This window comes from Colobus angolensis, unplaced genomic scaffold, assembly GCF_000951035.1.
Source record: "Colobus angolensis palliatus isolate OR3802 unplaced genomic scaffold, Cang.pa_1.0 Scaffold8, whole genome shotgun sequence".
NCBI classification, from domain to species: Eukaryota; Metazoa; Chordata; class Mammalia; order Primates; family Cercopithecidae; genus Colobus; species Colobus angolensis.
Genome location: NW_012121820.1, coordinates 3,182,750 through 3,195,516, shown reverse-complemented (window position 1 = coordinate 3,195,516; position 12,767 = coordinate 3,182,750). Strand labels below are relative to the sequence as shown.

Sequence of the window (12,767 nt, the reverse complement as noted above, 5' to 3'; positions counted from 1 at the left end):
CACAGACGCCGCCGCTGACGCCCGATCCGGAGACCTGAGCGACCCGTGGCCGGGGAGGCTCTTTTCCTTCCCTTATAGAGAAAGGAAATATCTGCGTGCTCGAGGGCTCAGCAACCTGCAAGTCCCCCCACATCGGGTGCGAGGGAGGTTGTGACGTGCTTAGTGAGAAGGGCAGGGGTGACTAGGCTTGGGAAGGCGCGATTGTGAAAGAAAAAGAAAAGATAGCTTCAAACAAAAGCGCCGAATTCACTTGGGGCTTTTTCCTGTCTAGTTCCTATCTAGATCCTCACCACATCTCCACAAGGTCAGAATTAATGTGAAAAATGCAGCCGAGAGAGATTAAACGATTTATCTAAACTCAGCTGTTAAGTGGCAGAGACAGACAGAATTTTAACCTCCAGGTTCAAATTTGAATTTGAATCGTCACCCTCCAGGTCAGATGATCTGGCTTCTAGGATTGATGCTCCCCGGCCAGAGAAGGCTTGAAGTGGATGCAGCTAAATGATTTGGAGGCAATAAGGTGGCAGGGAAAACATTTGCTAACCATCTGCCCAATTCATTCATTCATTCATTCGTTCATTCATTCATCCAACCAAAGAAACATTAAGCACCTACTATGTACCAGACACTGTGCTAGGAGCTGGGGATGGATAGACATCTCTGAAGAAGCAAATCCCTGCTTTCAGGGGCTTACATTCTAGTCATAGATAGCAAGTAAATAAACAGGAAACTACAATTCTGATAGGCTAGAGATAAACCAAGAAAAGGGCAGCGGAGGATGTATTTCAACAGAGACCCTAACAATGAGGAGGTAGAGGGAACAGCTTGTGCAAAGGCCCTCAGGAAATCTTTTTGCAAATAAACCCAAGAAGTTACTCCTCCTATATTATAAATTGTCTGAGAAGCCCTTATATGGATGTAGACCCTGAAGCTGAGAGAGGTGAAGGGACTGGCTTAAGGTCACAGAGCAAAATACTGGCAGAAGGACCAGGACTCTAAACATAGAGGGACAAGGAAGCTGGAAGCCCTCACCCAGCACATCCAATTCATCACCTTTGTCTGACAACAATGCCTACCCTGCATCTCTCCCGCTCCATTCACTTCTCCACTCAGCACAAGCTGCCTTTATCTCCTACTTGGAAGACCCCAGCAGCTTCCATTCTCTCCCCCATGGCCCATTCTCCATATGGACCAACATCTGCTCAAAACACCCTCCAGCTAAAGCCTTCAGTGGCTCCCCATTCCCTCTGGATAAAATACAAACTCTGCAAGTTGAGTGACCATATATTATCACCTAATGAGGACACTCATCAGATTAAAAGAGGACCTATTATAATCTCACCAGGGCAAGTGAAAAACAGGGCTCCCCAGGGCAAACCAGGATGCCTGGACACCCTGTGCACAAGGCTTTGCACCCAGGGCTGGGACGAGGATGGGGCCATCAGATTTAACAGGGCTTTCACTCAGGTCCTGACTCTGCACTTGTACAGCCCTGCAGGTGAGTGACTTCTTAAAATCTGCACCCTAGGGCAGGGCGTAGTGGCTCATGCCTGTAATCCCAGCACTTTTGGAGGCAGAGGTGGGTGGATCACCTGAGGTCAGGAGATCCAGACCAGCGTGGTCAACATGATGAAACTTTGTCTCTACTAAAAATAGAAAAATTAGCGGGGCGTGGTGGCAGGCGCCCGTAATCCCAGCTACTCGGTAGGCTGAGGCAGGAGAATCGCTTGAACCCGGGAGGCAGAGGTTGCAGTGAGCCGAGATCGCGCCATTGCATTCCATCCTGGGCAACAGAGAGAGACTCTGTCTCAAAAAAAAAAAAAAAAATCTGCACCCTAGGTCCCCCACTTGCCTCATCATAGCCTTGGCACAGTCTGCGCCTCTGAGAGTTTCTGTACCTCTGCAGCGACACTGGCCCTTTGCAAGCCCCCTGGAACGCAAGGCCTCTCCCACTTCAGGGGCTTTGCCTGTGCTGTCTCCACTCTTCAGTTCTCAGATCCAGCACCACCCCCTCAGGGAAGTCTTCCTCGATTCCTCCAACCACGTCAAATTCAGCTGTAATTAGCTCTCAAAGTGCCAGCACTAGCTACAGGTGAAGCAACTTGACTTTTCGTGTATCATGTGATACAAGTTTGCTTTGGGGAGCACAGAAAATACTTGCCCTGGACTTGGGGTCACTGTAAAGCATCAGTAGCAGGTGGAAGCATTTGGGTTCCTAAGGTGGACTCACTTTTGCAGTTAAATTTTCTAGGTTCAAGTCTTCCTTCATCACTTAGTGTGCTTTGTGACTTCAGGTAAGACGCTTGAACCTCTCCTGGTATCAGTTTCCTCTTCTATGAGGATAGCAGTATCAACCTCATAGGATTGCTGTGGAGATAAAATGCTTTCCTAAAACCCCTTGGTACAGGGAGGAGAAAGGGACACTAGAAGCGCTGATATTTACCAAGCCGTTACATCCAGCTTTTAATCCTCACAACTCGATGCAGCAACTCCTGTGACTATCCCCGTTTTAGAGATGAGAAAACTGAGACTCAGAGCTAACAGGTGGATGATGAGGATTAAAACACAAGCTTTTTATCCATGATGCCCGTAAATGTCTACTCGCATGGATTCCTTGGCTCTTGTAGGAAACTTCTTGCAAGTAAAATTGACAATAATAATTACCGTGCAGAGCTCATCGCAGGAAGAGGTTAAGCGGGACAGCCCGGGGCATGCTGGTTATTGTAGGCTGGCGTTGGCGCGGTGCCTGGTGGGAGTTGTAGTACGTCCCGCGCACACGCTCCCTCGAAGAGGCTCTGCCCCATTCCTGGACGTCACAACCGGTCCCCAGAGCGGGATTCCTCCCGGCGCCTGCGCCTGGTCGCCGCTGTGCGCTTGAGCTGATAAACTCAGCTGATGGGGATAAGAGTCTTGTTTTATCGGATTTTGGGGAAGATTAAAATGGTTAATAAAACTAGAGATTTTAGAAAAGCGCTTGGCACTAAGTGCAATATAAGTATTAGCTGCTATTATTACTTAATCCTCAATGACCCTTGCAAAGTAGCTGTTACCATTTCCATTTGTGAGATGAGAAAACTGAGGCTTAGAGGAGTTAGATGGCTTTTCCAAGGTCACACAACAAGGAAGGAGTAAAATCAGTTTTGGAATCCAGTTCTCTTTATCCTGTGTCACCTGCTGACTCTCCTGTGATGAGGGAGGTGGAGCCTGGGAGGTTTTGAGCAAAATGTAGGCAGGTTTGCCTTTCTGCAAAGTGCATCGTGCTGCCATGAGGAGACAGGGTGAGGACACCCAACTGGGCAGCAGCAATATTGGTGGCAGGGAACCCAGAGAGGTGTGTTGGGCACTGTTTACTGCCAGTCCAGTTGCCATGTCCCCACATGGCGGGGTGGGTGTTTGGAAACTTTGCCTCCCCTCATAAAAGCTGAAGAGAAGGTTGGGTGCCCTGGCTCACGCCTGTAATCCCAACACTTTGGGAGGCCGAGGCGGGCGGATCACCTGAGGTCAGGAGTTGGAGACCAGCCTGGCCAACGTGGCAAAACCCTGTCTCTACTGCAAATACAAAAATTAGCCTTTAATCCCAGCTACCTGGGAGGCTGAGGCACGAGAATCGCTTGAACCTGGGAGGCAGAGGTTGCAGTGAGCCAAGATCGCACCATTGCACTCCAGTCTGAGCGATAGAGTGAGACTCCGTCTCAAACGAACAAAAAAGCTGAAGAAAAAGCCTATTTTTGTCCCCTTTCCTCCTTCCTACCATATGAGGTTGTAATGATTAGAACCAGAATCCTGGGTGATATCGCTGAGCTACTGAAGGAATCGCGGGGCTGCCCACCTGCAGACTTCTGAAGACGTGAGGTAATGTGCCTGTTGCTTAAGTTGTTCTTAAAGGTAGGTTTTTGTTACCTACCACCAAAAAGCATACCTAATCGATACAGGAAGCTGATGCAGTGGTTCAGTTGAGAGGCATATAGACCTGACTGTTCTGCAATGTTCATTCATGAACTCTGTTCTCAAGTGGGAAAACACTAGGGCTGGTTTGGAATCTCTGGGATGTGAAAGGCATGAGTAGTTTGAAAAAGTATATTCGAAAGGTGGAAAATCAAAAATTATATAATGTTATCCACAACCTTCATATTTCCTATTTATAGTTAAGGAAAACCCCCAACCTCTTACTATAGTTTTTATAACATAAGCTACAGAAAGTAAAGCTGACAAACTGTTGACAGGAAGGGCTGTGGACTTGCAGAAGGCAGAGAGGATAATCCCTGGGAAGGGACGTGTGGTTAACAGGGTGTGTGATGAGGCCAGGCATGGTGGCTTACACCTGTAATCCCAGCACTTAGGGAGGCTGAGGCGGGTAGACCACCTGAGGTCAGGAATTCGAGACCGGCCTAGCCAACATGGTGAAACCCCATCTCTACTGAAAATACAAAAATTAGGCGAGTGTGGTGGCTCATGCCTGTAATCCCAGCTACCGGGGAGGCTGAGGCAGGAGAATCGCTTGAACCTGGGAGGCAGAGGTTGCCGCAGCATTGCACTCCGGGCTGGGCAACAGAGCGAAACTCCATCTAAAACAAACAAACAAAAAAAACCCAACAGGATGTGTGATGCATTTGCTAGTGAAATTCTATGGCATATATGTGGAGTCATGGTTCCCTGAGGTGTGTCTAGCCATAGCGCTGAGACATCTTATTTAATGTCTGATGTAGTTTTGAAATATACAGTCAAAAAGAGGTGGGAGTGGGTGGGCAGGGGGCCTTGGTGCACTTCATTAACTCACTCTATCAATGGACATCTCAGTTGTTTCCATTGGCTTCTTCTGATACAATTTTTATAATGCCTGAATTTTGTATTATATGTTACTTTTGTGGTCAGGGAAAAAGGAATGAAAACCAGGGGTTTGAGGCGGGGAGACAGGGGAATAAAAAGGATGTTTCCTTAATTTATAAAGAGCCTTTGCAACTCATTAAGAAAAAATAACTCAAAGATGACAGTTATATCAAATATTTATTGAGCATTTGCCATATTCCAGGAACATGGTATTTTGCATATAATAATGTATTTAATCTTCACACCTATCCTATAAGGTAGGTATCATTATTATCCCCATTTTGCAGATGAGGAAACTGAGACACAGAACGGTTAAGTAACTTGCCCAAAGTCACAAGCTTGTAAGTGGCAGAACTAGGATTGGAATCCTACACTCTTAACCACTACTACCCTGCCTTCCAAGAAAAATAAGAAAAGGGCATGAACAGATGAGGAAATGCAAATGCATTTTAAACTCACAGTAAGATGCCCAATCTCACACAACATACTGTATTTCAGTGATTTGAAGACACACGTTTTTACTTTTTTTTTTTTTTTTGAGACAGAGTCTCACTGTATCGCCCAGGCTGGAGTGCAGTGGCACGATCTCGGCTCACTGCAACCTCCGCCTCTCGGGTTCACGCAATTCTCCTGCCTCAGCCTCCCAAGTAGCTGGGACTACAGGTGCCTGCCACCACGCCCAGCTAATTATTATTATTATTATTATTATTGTATTTTTAGTAGAGATGGTGTTTCGTTATGTTGGCCAGGCTGGTCTTGAATTCCTGATCTCGTGATCTGCTCGCCTTGGCCTCCCAAAGTGCTGGGATTATAGGCATGAGCCACTGCACCCAGCCACATTTTTACATGTAAACATCTCTGAAATCAGGATGCATCTTAGAATCAGTGACATCTTAGAATCAATGAAATACAGTAAGAGAAATGCAAATTAAAACCACCTATCAGATTGGCAAAGAACAAAACATTTGATAACATGCTGTGTTGGCAAGGGTGTGAGGAAACAGGGACTCTGAAAACTTGTGAACTTAAACCGGCATGGCCTCTGGAAGACAATTTGGTATGCACTATCAAAATTTAAAACACACTCATGGTTCAAGCCTGTAATCCCGGCACTTTGGGAGGCTGAGGCACGAGGATTGCTAGAGCACAGGAGTTTGAGACCAGCCTAGGCAACAAAGCAAGACCCTCGTCACTAAAAATAATAAAAAAGATTAGCCCAGCATGGTGGCATCCACCTGTAATCCCAACTACTTGGGATGGGAGGTCGAGGGAAGATAGCTTGAGCCCAGGAGGCAGAGGCTGCAGTGAGCTGGGATTGCACCACTGCACTCTAGCCCAGGTAATAGAGCAAGACCTTGTCTCAAAAAAAAAAAAAAAAAAAAAAAAAAGGCCAGTTGCAGTGGTTCATGCCTGTAATCCCAGCACTTTGGGAGGCCGAGGCGGGGCAGATCATGAGGTCAGGAGATCGGGACCATCCTGGCTAACATGGCGAAACCCCATCTTTACTAAAAAATACAAAAAATTAGCTGGGCGTGGTGGCGGGTGCCTGTAGTCCCAGCTACTTGGGAGGCTGAGGCAGGAGAATGGCGCGAACCCAGGACGTGGAGCTTGCAGTGAGTCAAGATCGTGCCACTGCACTCCAGCCTGGGTGACAGAGCAAGACTCCGTCTCAGGAAAAAAAAAAAAAAAGTCAGATCCATTCCATCCTGAAGTTGGAACACTATACAGCTGTAAAAAATAATAACATTTTGTGAGCACTGATGATAACACTATCTCCAAAATATATTAAGTGAAAAAAGGCAAGGTGCAGAACTGTGTGCATAATATCCTACATATTGTGTGAAAAGGAGTGGGGCAGACATATCCCTCTGCCTACATAAGGCATTGCAAGTGTCTTGTCAAAGTGATGGCCTCTAAGGAGGGGAACTGAGTACCTGAGGGAACATGAATGGGGAGCAATTTACTCTTCATTCTAGACCAGAGAGAGGTTGGTAACTTTTCTCTGTAAAGGGCCAGATTGTAAATATTTTAGGCTGTGTGGACCATGTGGTCTCCGATGCAACTATTCAACTCTGCTGCTGCAGTGCAAAAGCAGCCTTGGACAATGTGTAAATGAGGGGCATGGCTGTGTGCCAATTCAGGTTTACAAACTGGAATTTGAATTTTCTGTGTTAGGAAATATTGTTCCCCCTCCCTCAGCCATTTAAAAAATGCTCATGGCTGACATAGTGGCTCACACCTGTAATCCCAGTGCTTCGGGAGGTTGAGGTGGGAGGATCACTTGAGGGCAGGAGTTTGAGACCACCCTGGGCAACATAGTGAGACGCCATCTCTTTAAAAAAAAAAATTAGCTGGATGTGGTGGTGTCCATCTGTAGTCCTAGCTACTCAGGAGGCTGAGGTGGGAGGATCACTTGAGCCCAGGAGTTTAAGGTTACAGTGAACTGTGAATGTGCCACTGCATTCCAGCCTGGACAACAGAGCAAGACCCTGTCTCTAAAATACAAACAACCCACAAAAGCTTCTGAGCTATAGAAAAGCAAGTGGGCTGCATTTGGCCCACTGTCCAGGGTCAGCTGATCCATACTCTAGCCCCTTTTATATTATTTGATATGAGCCACTGCGCCTGGCATGATTCTTATTCTTTACCTATGCAAGCATTACCTATTGCCAAAAAAAAAAAGTGTATATACATACATATATGTGTATATATGGGTAGCTTGAAAATATTTTTGGTTGATCAAAAGGGGGGTTGGCTGGTCGCGGTGGTTCATGCCTGTAATCCCAGCACTTAGGAAGGCCGAGGTGGGCAGATAGCTCGAGCTCAGGAGTTCGAGACCAGTCTGGGCAACATGGTGAAACCCTGTCTCTACAAAAAATACAAAAAGAAACTAGCTGGGGGTGGTGGCACATGTCTGTCGTCCCCACTATTCGAGAGGCTGAAGTGGGAGGATTGCTTGAACCTGGGAGGTTGAGGCTGCAGTGAGCGCAGATCATGCCACTGTGCTCCAGCATGGGTGACAGAGCGAGACCCCGTCTCAAGGAAAAAAAAAAGGGGGCGATGACGGAGTTGAAGTTGGGGGCAGGTGCCCTAAGGTGTGTGCCCAAGCCGCCTCTAAAGAACAGTAAGCACAGAGGGGTATTCAAGTTCACTACGGCTCCCCTGGTGGAGCTGGAAACCCATCTGTTTGCCCTGCATGCCACTACCCTGTGCCACCACCAGATAGCAGCACATGCCCACCTAAAACCAAGCCATCCTGCAGCAGCTGGGAGGAAGGCTGCAGGCATTTCGCCCATGCACCCATTTTGTTTTGCCCACAGTACGTTTTAAACACGGAGCCAGCATTTTTAAAGTTTAGATTTCTGGCTCCTGTTTAACCAGCTGCTGTGAGTAGCAGCTGCCCTTTGGGCCTGATGTCTCCAGGTCATCCCAGTCCCCAGCATCAGCAGCCCTTTTCTCAGGCATGCTGCATTGCCTCATAGTGGACACATTTCTCACCTGCCACCTGCCTTACCTCCCTCTCCACAATGGGAGCTTTAAAGCACAGGGGCTTTGGGTCAGACGCTGGCTCAAATCCTGATTCTGCCATCTACCAGCTCGGTGACCTTGGGCATATTACAGGACCTCTGTGCCTCAGTTTCCCCATCTGCAAATGGTGCAAAGAGTACTCACTTCTCAGAGTGGCAGGGACTGCTTGACAGGACCGGTGCCAGAGCTCTCTGCACAGTCTGACGCAAAGTTAAGTGCTCAGTAATATTAAGTAGCATTTTTCCCTGTCTGGCCCTCATAGGCACTTGTTTGCAAGTCCCTGATCTCACAAGTGGCCCCAACACTCTCAGCCCCAATGCAGCACACCTTCTGGTTTTGAGAAGGACCTTTTTTCCAGCCCCCAGGATTCAGAAGTGAAACGGTCTGAGTCTGAGGCCTGCTCTACCCTTACTACCTGTGGGACCTTGGGGGAGTCACTTTACCTCTCTGGACTCAGGCTGAGGGGTTTTGTTGGCTCCAGGGGGACTGACATAGATTGGTGGGGCCTGGAAACCAACACCACAGTCACGAGGCTACTCCTCTGGCCTCTAAAAGAATTTAGCTGCCTGTCCCATCCACCATTGACTTCTTTTTGTAGCAATGCCTTAGGAAGTGGTGATCACAACCCTGCAAATCCAGATGGACATTTTTCAGCCCTGGGCAACCAAAGCATTTCACCCCACTGGCCAATGTGATTGGTTCAGGGGTGGGCACATGACCCAGTCCAGACCAATGAGAGCCTGCCTTGGGACTTCCACTGCAACTATTGGGAAAGCACTTTCAACTGAGATTGCTGAGCTGGTCTAGCAAGTCTCGACTCAGAAAAACAGAGCTTAGGGAGACCACGTTTTGATGAATCATGTGAACCCCTGGGTCCTGCCAAACCTTAAGTCAGAACACCTGTGGACTTTTCCGTTTTATAAGCTGATACAATTTTTTTAGCTGTTTGCTTTAATTTTCTGTCATTTATGAGTTGTTGAATTCTAATACCCTTCCTTGTGTGGTCCTGTCAGGCACAGTCGCAAAAGTCTAGTGGTGGGCAAAGGAAAATGGCATTATGGGTCACATTTTAAAAAATAAATGTCATGGCTAGGCACGGTGGCTCATGCCTGTAATCCCAACACTTTGGGAGGCCAAGATGGGTGGATCACCTGAGGTCAGGAGTTCGAGACCAGCCTGGCCAACATGCTGAAACCGCATCTCTACTAAAAATACAAAAATTAGCCGGGCGTGGTGGCGGGCGCCTGTAATCCCAGCTACTCAGAAATGTCATTGTCTGTGACTGCTCTGGAGTCCTTTAGGCATTTCCCTGTCCCCAACAGGCTTTCTTTTTTCTGGCTAATATTGCAGAAACTAGCTAGCCTAGACTAGCTATTGACTATGTCTGTAGTGTTCACTACAGAATCACAGTACCTAGTTCATAAAAGATGCCTTATAATTACTTATTCAACGAATAACAAGTTACTAATTTGTCTACAATGTCCTGACCAGGTGCAGTGGCTCATATCCCAGTACTTTGGAAGGCCAAGGTGGGAGGACCACTTGAGGCCAGGAGTTCAAGACCAACCTGGACAACATAGTGAGACCCCATTTCTTAAAAAAAAAAAAAAAATACCTAAGCCAGGTGTGGTGGCACACGCTAGTCCAGCCACTCAGGAGGATCATTTGTGTCCAGGAGTTCAAGGTTGCAGTAAGCAATTACACTTCTGCACTGTAGCCTGGGTGACAGAGCATGACCCTGTCTCTAAAAAAACAGTAATAAATACAAATAAATAAAATGACCAGCAGCTCCCCACTCACCTTAGCCTATGAGTCTCTGTATAACAAAGTCCATGTTTTCCCAACCTTGTCTTCCATTTTTTCTTAGCTCATTCTAGTCCAGCCACAGTGGCTACCTCACCGTCTCTTAAAATCTCAAGCTTTTTTTTTTTTTTTTTTTCTGAGCGAAGTCTCGCTCTTATCCCCCAGGTTTGAGTGCAAAGGCTCGATCTTGGTTCACTACAACCTTCGCCTCCCGGGTTCAAGTGATTCTCCTGCCCCTGCCTCCCAAGTGGCTGGGATTAAGTCGTCTGCCACCATGCCTGGCTAATTTTTGTATATTTTAGTAGAGATGGGGTTTCACCACGTTGGCCAGGCTGGTCTCGAACCCCTGACCTCAGGTGATCCGCCCACCTCAGCCTCCCTGCTGGGATCACAGGTGTGAGCCATTGCGCCCGGTCCCAAGCTTGTTCTTGCCTCAGGGCCTGTGTACTTGCTGTCCCATAAAGAGGCCTCTTCCCTCACTTCTTTCCTGTCTGGCCTCCTCTCCTCCTCCGCAGCACTGACCCTGCTTTTCCAACGTGGTTCTGTCCTGTTTGATTTTCTTCACAAACCACCACCCGAATTTCCATGTGCATTTATTTGTTTATTGACTCTTTCCCCAGGAGGTCAGCCCCACCAGGACAGGTCTTTGTTGGTTCTTTCACCGCTGTACCTGTGTACAGGAGAGAGCCTGGCACACACCAGGTGCCAGTGAATATTTGCAGACGGAAGTCACAAACAGGGATCAGCCATCGTTACTTTATCATCATGATCAATAAGAAAGACCACTGTCCTCACCCAATCCCCTCCAAAAGGCTTTGGAGCAGATGTCAACATTAATTCACTGTCTTAGGTGACAGGTCTCATCCTGAGGCCCAGGTTAGGGGGAGCTGGGAATGGAGTCAGTCGGGCCTCACGTCTCAGGCTTCTTGATAACCCCCCACCCCACCCAGCCAGGAAACACCACGAGGCAGCCAAGGTTAAGTAGACTCTTGCTGCTTTGTTATAAATATATTATGTACATCCAAAACATGACATTAAAATATTACTCCGTGTTACAGAAAAGATATTAAGGCTTTCTATTATTTACATTAAACAAGCAAGCACCTTTAAAAAAAAAAAACAGAAACAGAAACAAAAAAGCCCTACTCTCCCTTCTCTGACATACTCTGGCCAGAGGGGATACTGTGTCCTCTTCCAAATAACCAAGACCCTCTTCAGGGGCTGTGCCCTGTGAAGATATCCTGGTATTAGAAACATCAGCTCTGGCAGGGTGGGGGCAGCAGAGAAGTAGGGGTCTAGACGTGGGCAGGAGGTTCCAGCCTCTTCTGGCCGGCTACCCTCAGACCCCTGCTGAGCTTCGCCATCCTTGGGGGACAGGCTAGGCTGAAGGAGGTGGCTGGGGCTGTCCAGCCTTCCGGGGTCAGTATGCAGGGCCGTGGCAGAATGATGCTCCGCGACGCTTAGGTGTGCCTGCGGGCTCCCCAGACCACTGGGGCCAGACAAGGAGGGAAAGATAGAGGCAACTCAGTGGCCCCAACGCCAGCCACACTGAAGGGCTGCCCGGCAGGGCAGGGGCGGCAGGCGTGCAGGGAGTGGATAAGCCTCCTCCCTACCAAGGGAGGCTGGCAGAGTCAGGCTTGTAGACAGAGCAGCTCAGGTGGCTGAGGAGGGGCCGAGGAAAAAAAACAAAAAAAGGAAATTAAAAATCAGTGGCTCAAGTATTCTGTGTCATGAGGGGTGGGCTGGGGGTACCCGGGCCCAGCCCAGGAGATGTCCTCTCCATCTGGAGGGGCCAGCTCAAAGAGGCTGGAATTTGGCAGATGGCTTCGGTTTGGGGGCTAGGGAAGGTTGGCAACCAGGTAGCAGGCTCAGAGAAGTTATTTGATCTTCTGGGCCCATTTCATGTCATCTGCCCGAGGCTTTTCGCCCGTCAGGCCCTGGATGAGGTCCTCCAGGCGTCGCCAGAAGCCTATCTTCTCCAGAGGGTAGTTGAGCCAGCCTGCAGTAGAAATGGCAGCGGGAGATTGAATGGGAGAGAGAGTCAAGGGGACATTGGGAGAGAGCTGACCTTCACTGGGCTGGAGGGGCCCAATGAGGAGTGAGTCAGTACAGGATAGGACACAGGGACCAGCCAAGGAAGTGGAAGTGGGTGCCTCCCAACAATGGGCCTGGGGTTACTCAGGCCTCCAACCCCCATATTCATCTACTTTCTTACTATATACCAGGCACTTACTTATATTTGAGTACTTACTACATACCAGGCACTGTGGTGGCCTTATCACTCAGCTCAAATGCTACCTCTGCCAGGAATCCTTCCCTGAGCACCCACTCAAGCAGCACCCCAGGTTTCTCACATTACCCTTTTTTTATTTTGAGACAGAGTCTCACTCTGTCGCCAGGCTGGAATGCAGTGGCGTGATCTCAGCTCACTGCAACATCCACCTCCCAGGTTCAAGCAACTCTTCTGCCTCAGCTTCCCGAGTAGCTGGGACTACAGGCATGCACCACCACGCCCAGCTAATTTTTGTATTTTTAGTAGAGATGGGGCTTCACCATGTTGGCCAGGATGGTCTCGATCTTTTGACCTAGTGATCCGCCCGCCTCAGCCT

The 12,767-nt window shown here is 48.3% G+C and overlaps 2 protein-coding genes across 2 annotated transcripts in view; both read right to left on the bottom strand.

Annotated features, from left to right (window-relative positions):
• Positions 1-2,699, bottom strand: part of UBE2V1 (ubiquitin-conjugating enzyme E2 variant 1) — a 95,796-nt gene extending 93,097 nt beyond the window's left edge. Inside the window, exons 1-2 of the mRNA XM_011929184.1 lie at positions 2,444-2,699; positions 2,231-2,367 (exon numbers count right to left, since the gene is read on the bottom strand). The gene's annotated coding sequence lies outside the window, so the exon portion shown is untranslated. The remainder of the gene's footprint in view (positions 1-2,230; positions 2,368-2,443) is intronic.
• Positions 2,700-10,738: 8,039 nt separating this feature from the next.
• Positions 10,739-12,767, bottom strand: part of TMEM189 (transmembrane protein 189) — a gene marked incomplete at its 5' end in the record, with an annotated part of 29,916 nt that continues 27,887 nt past the window's right edge. The window contains one exon of the mRNA XM_011929183.1: positions 10,739-12,157. Coding sequence (XP_011784573.1) covers positions 12,036-12,157 — 122 coding nt within the window. The remainder of the gene's footprint in view (positions 12,158-12,767) is intronic.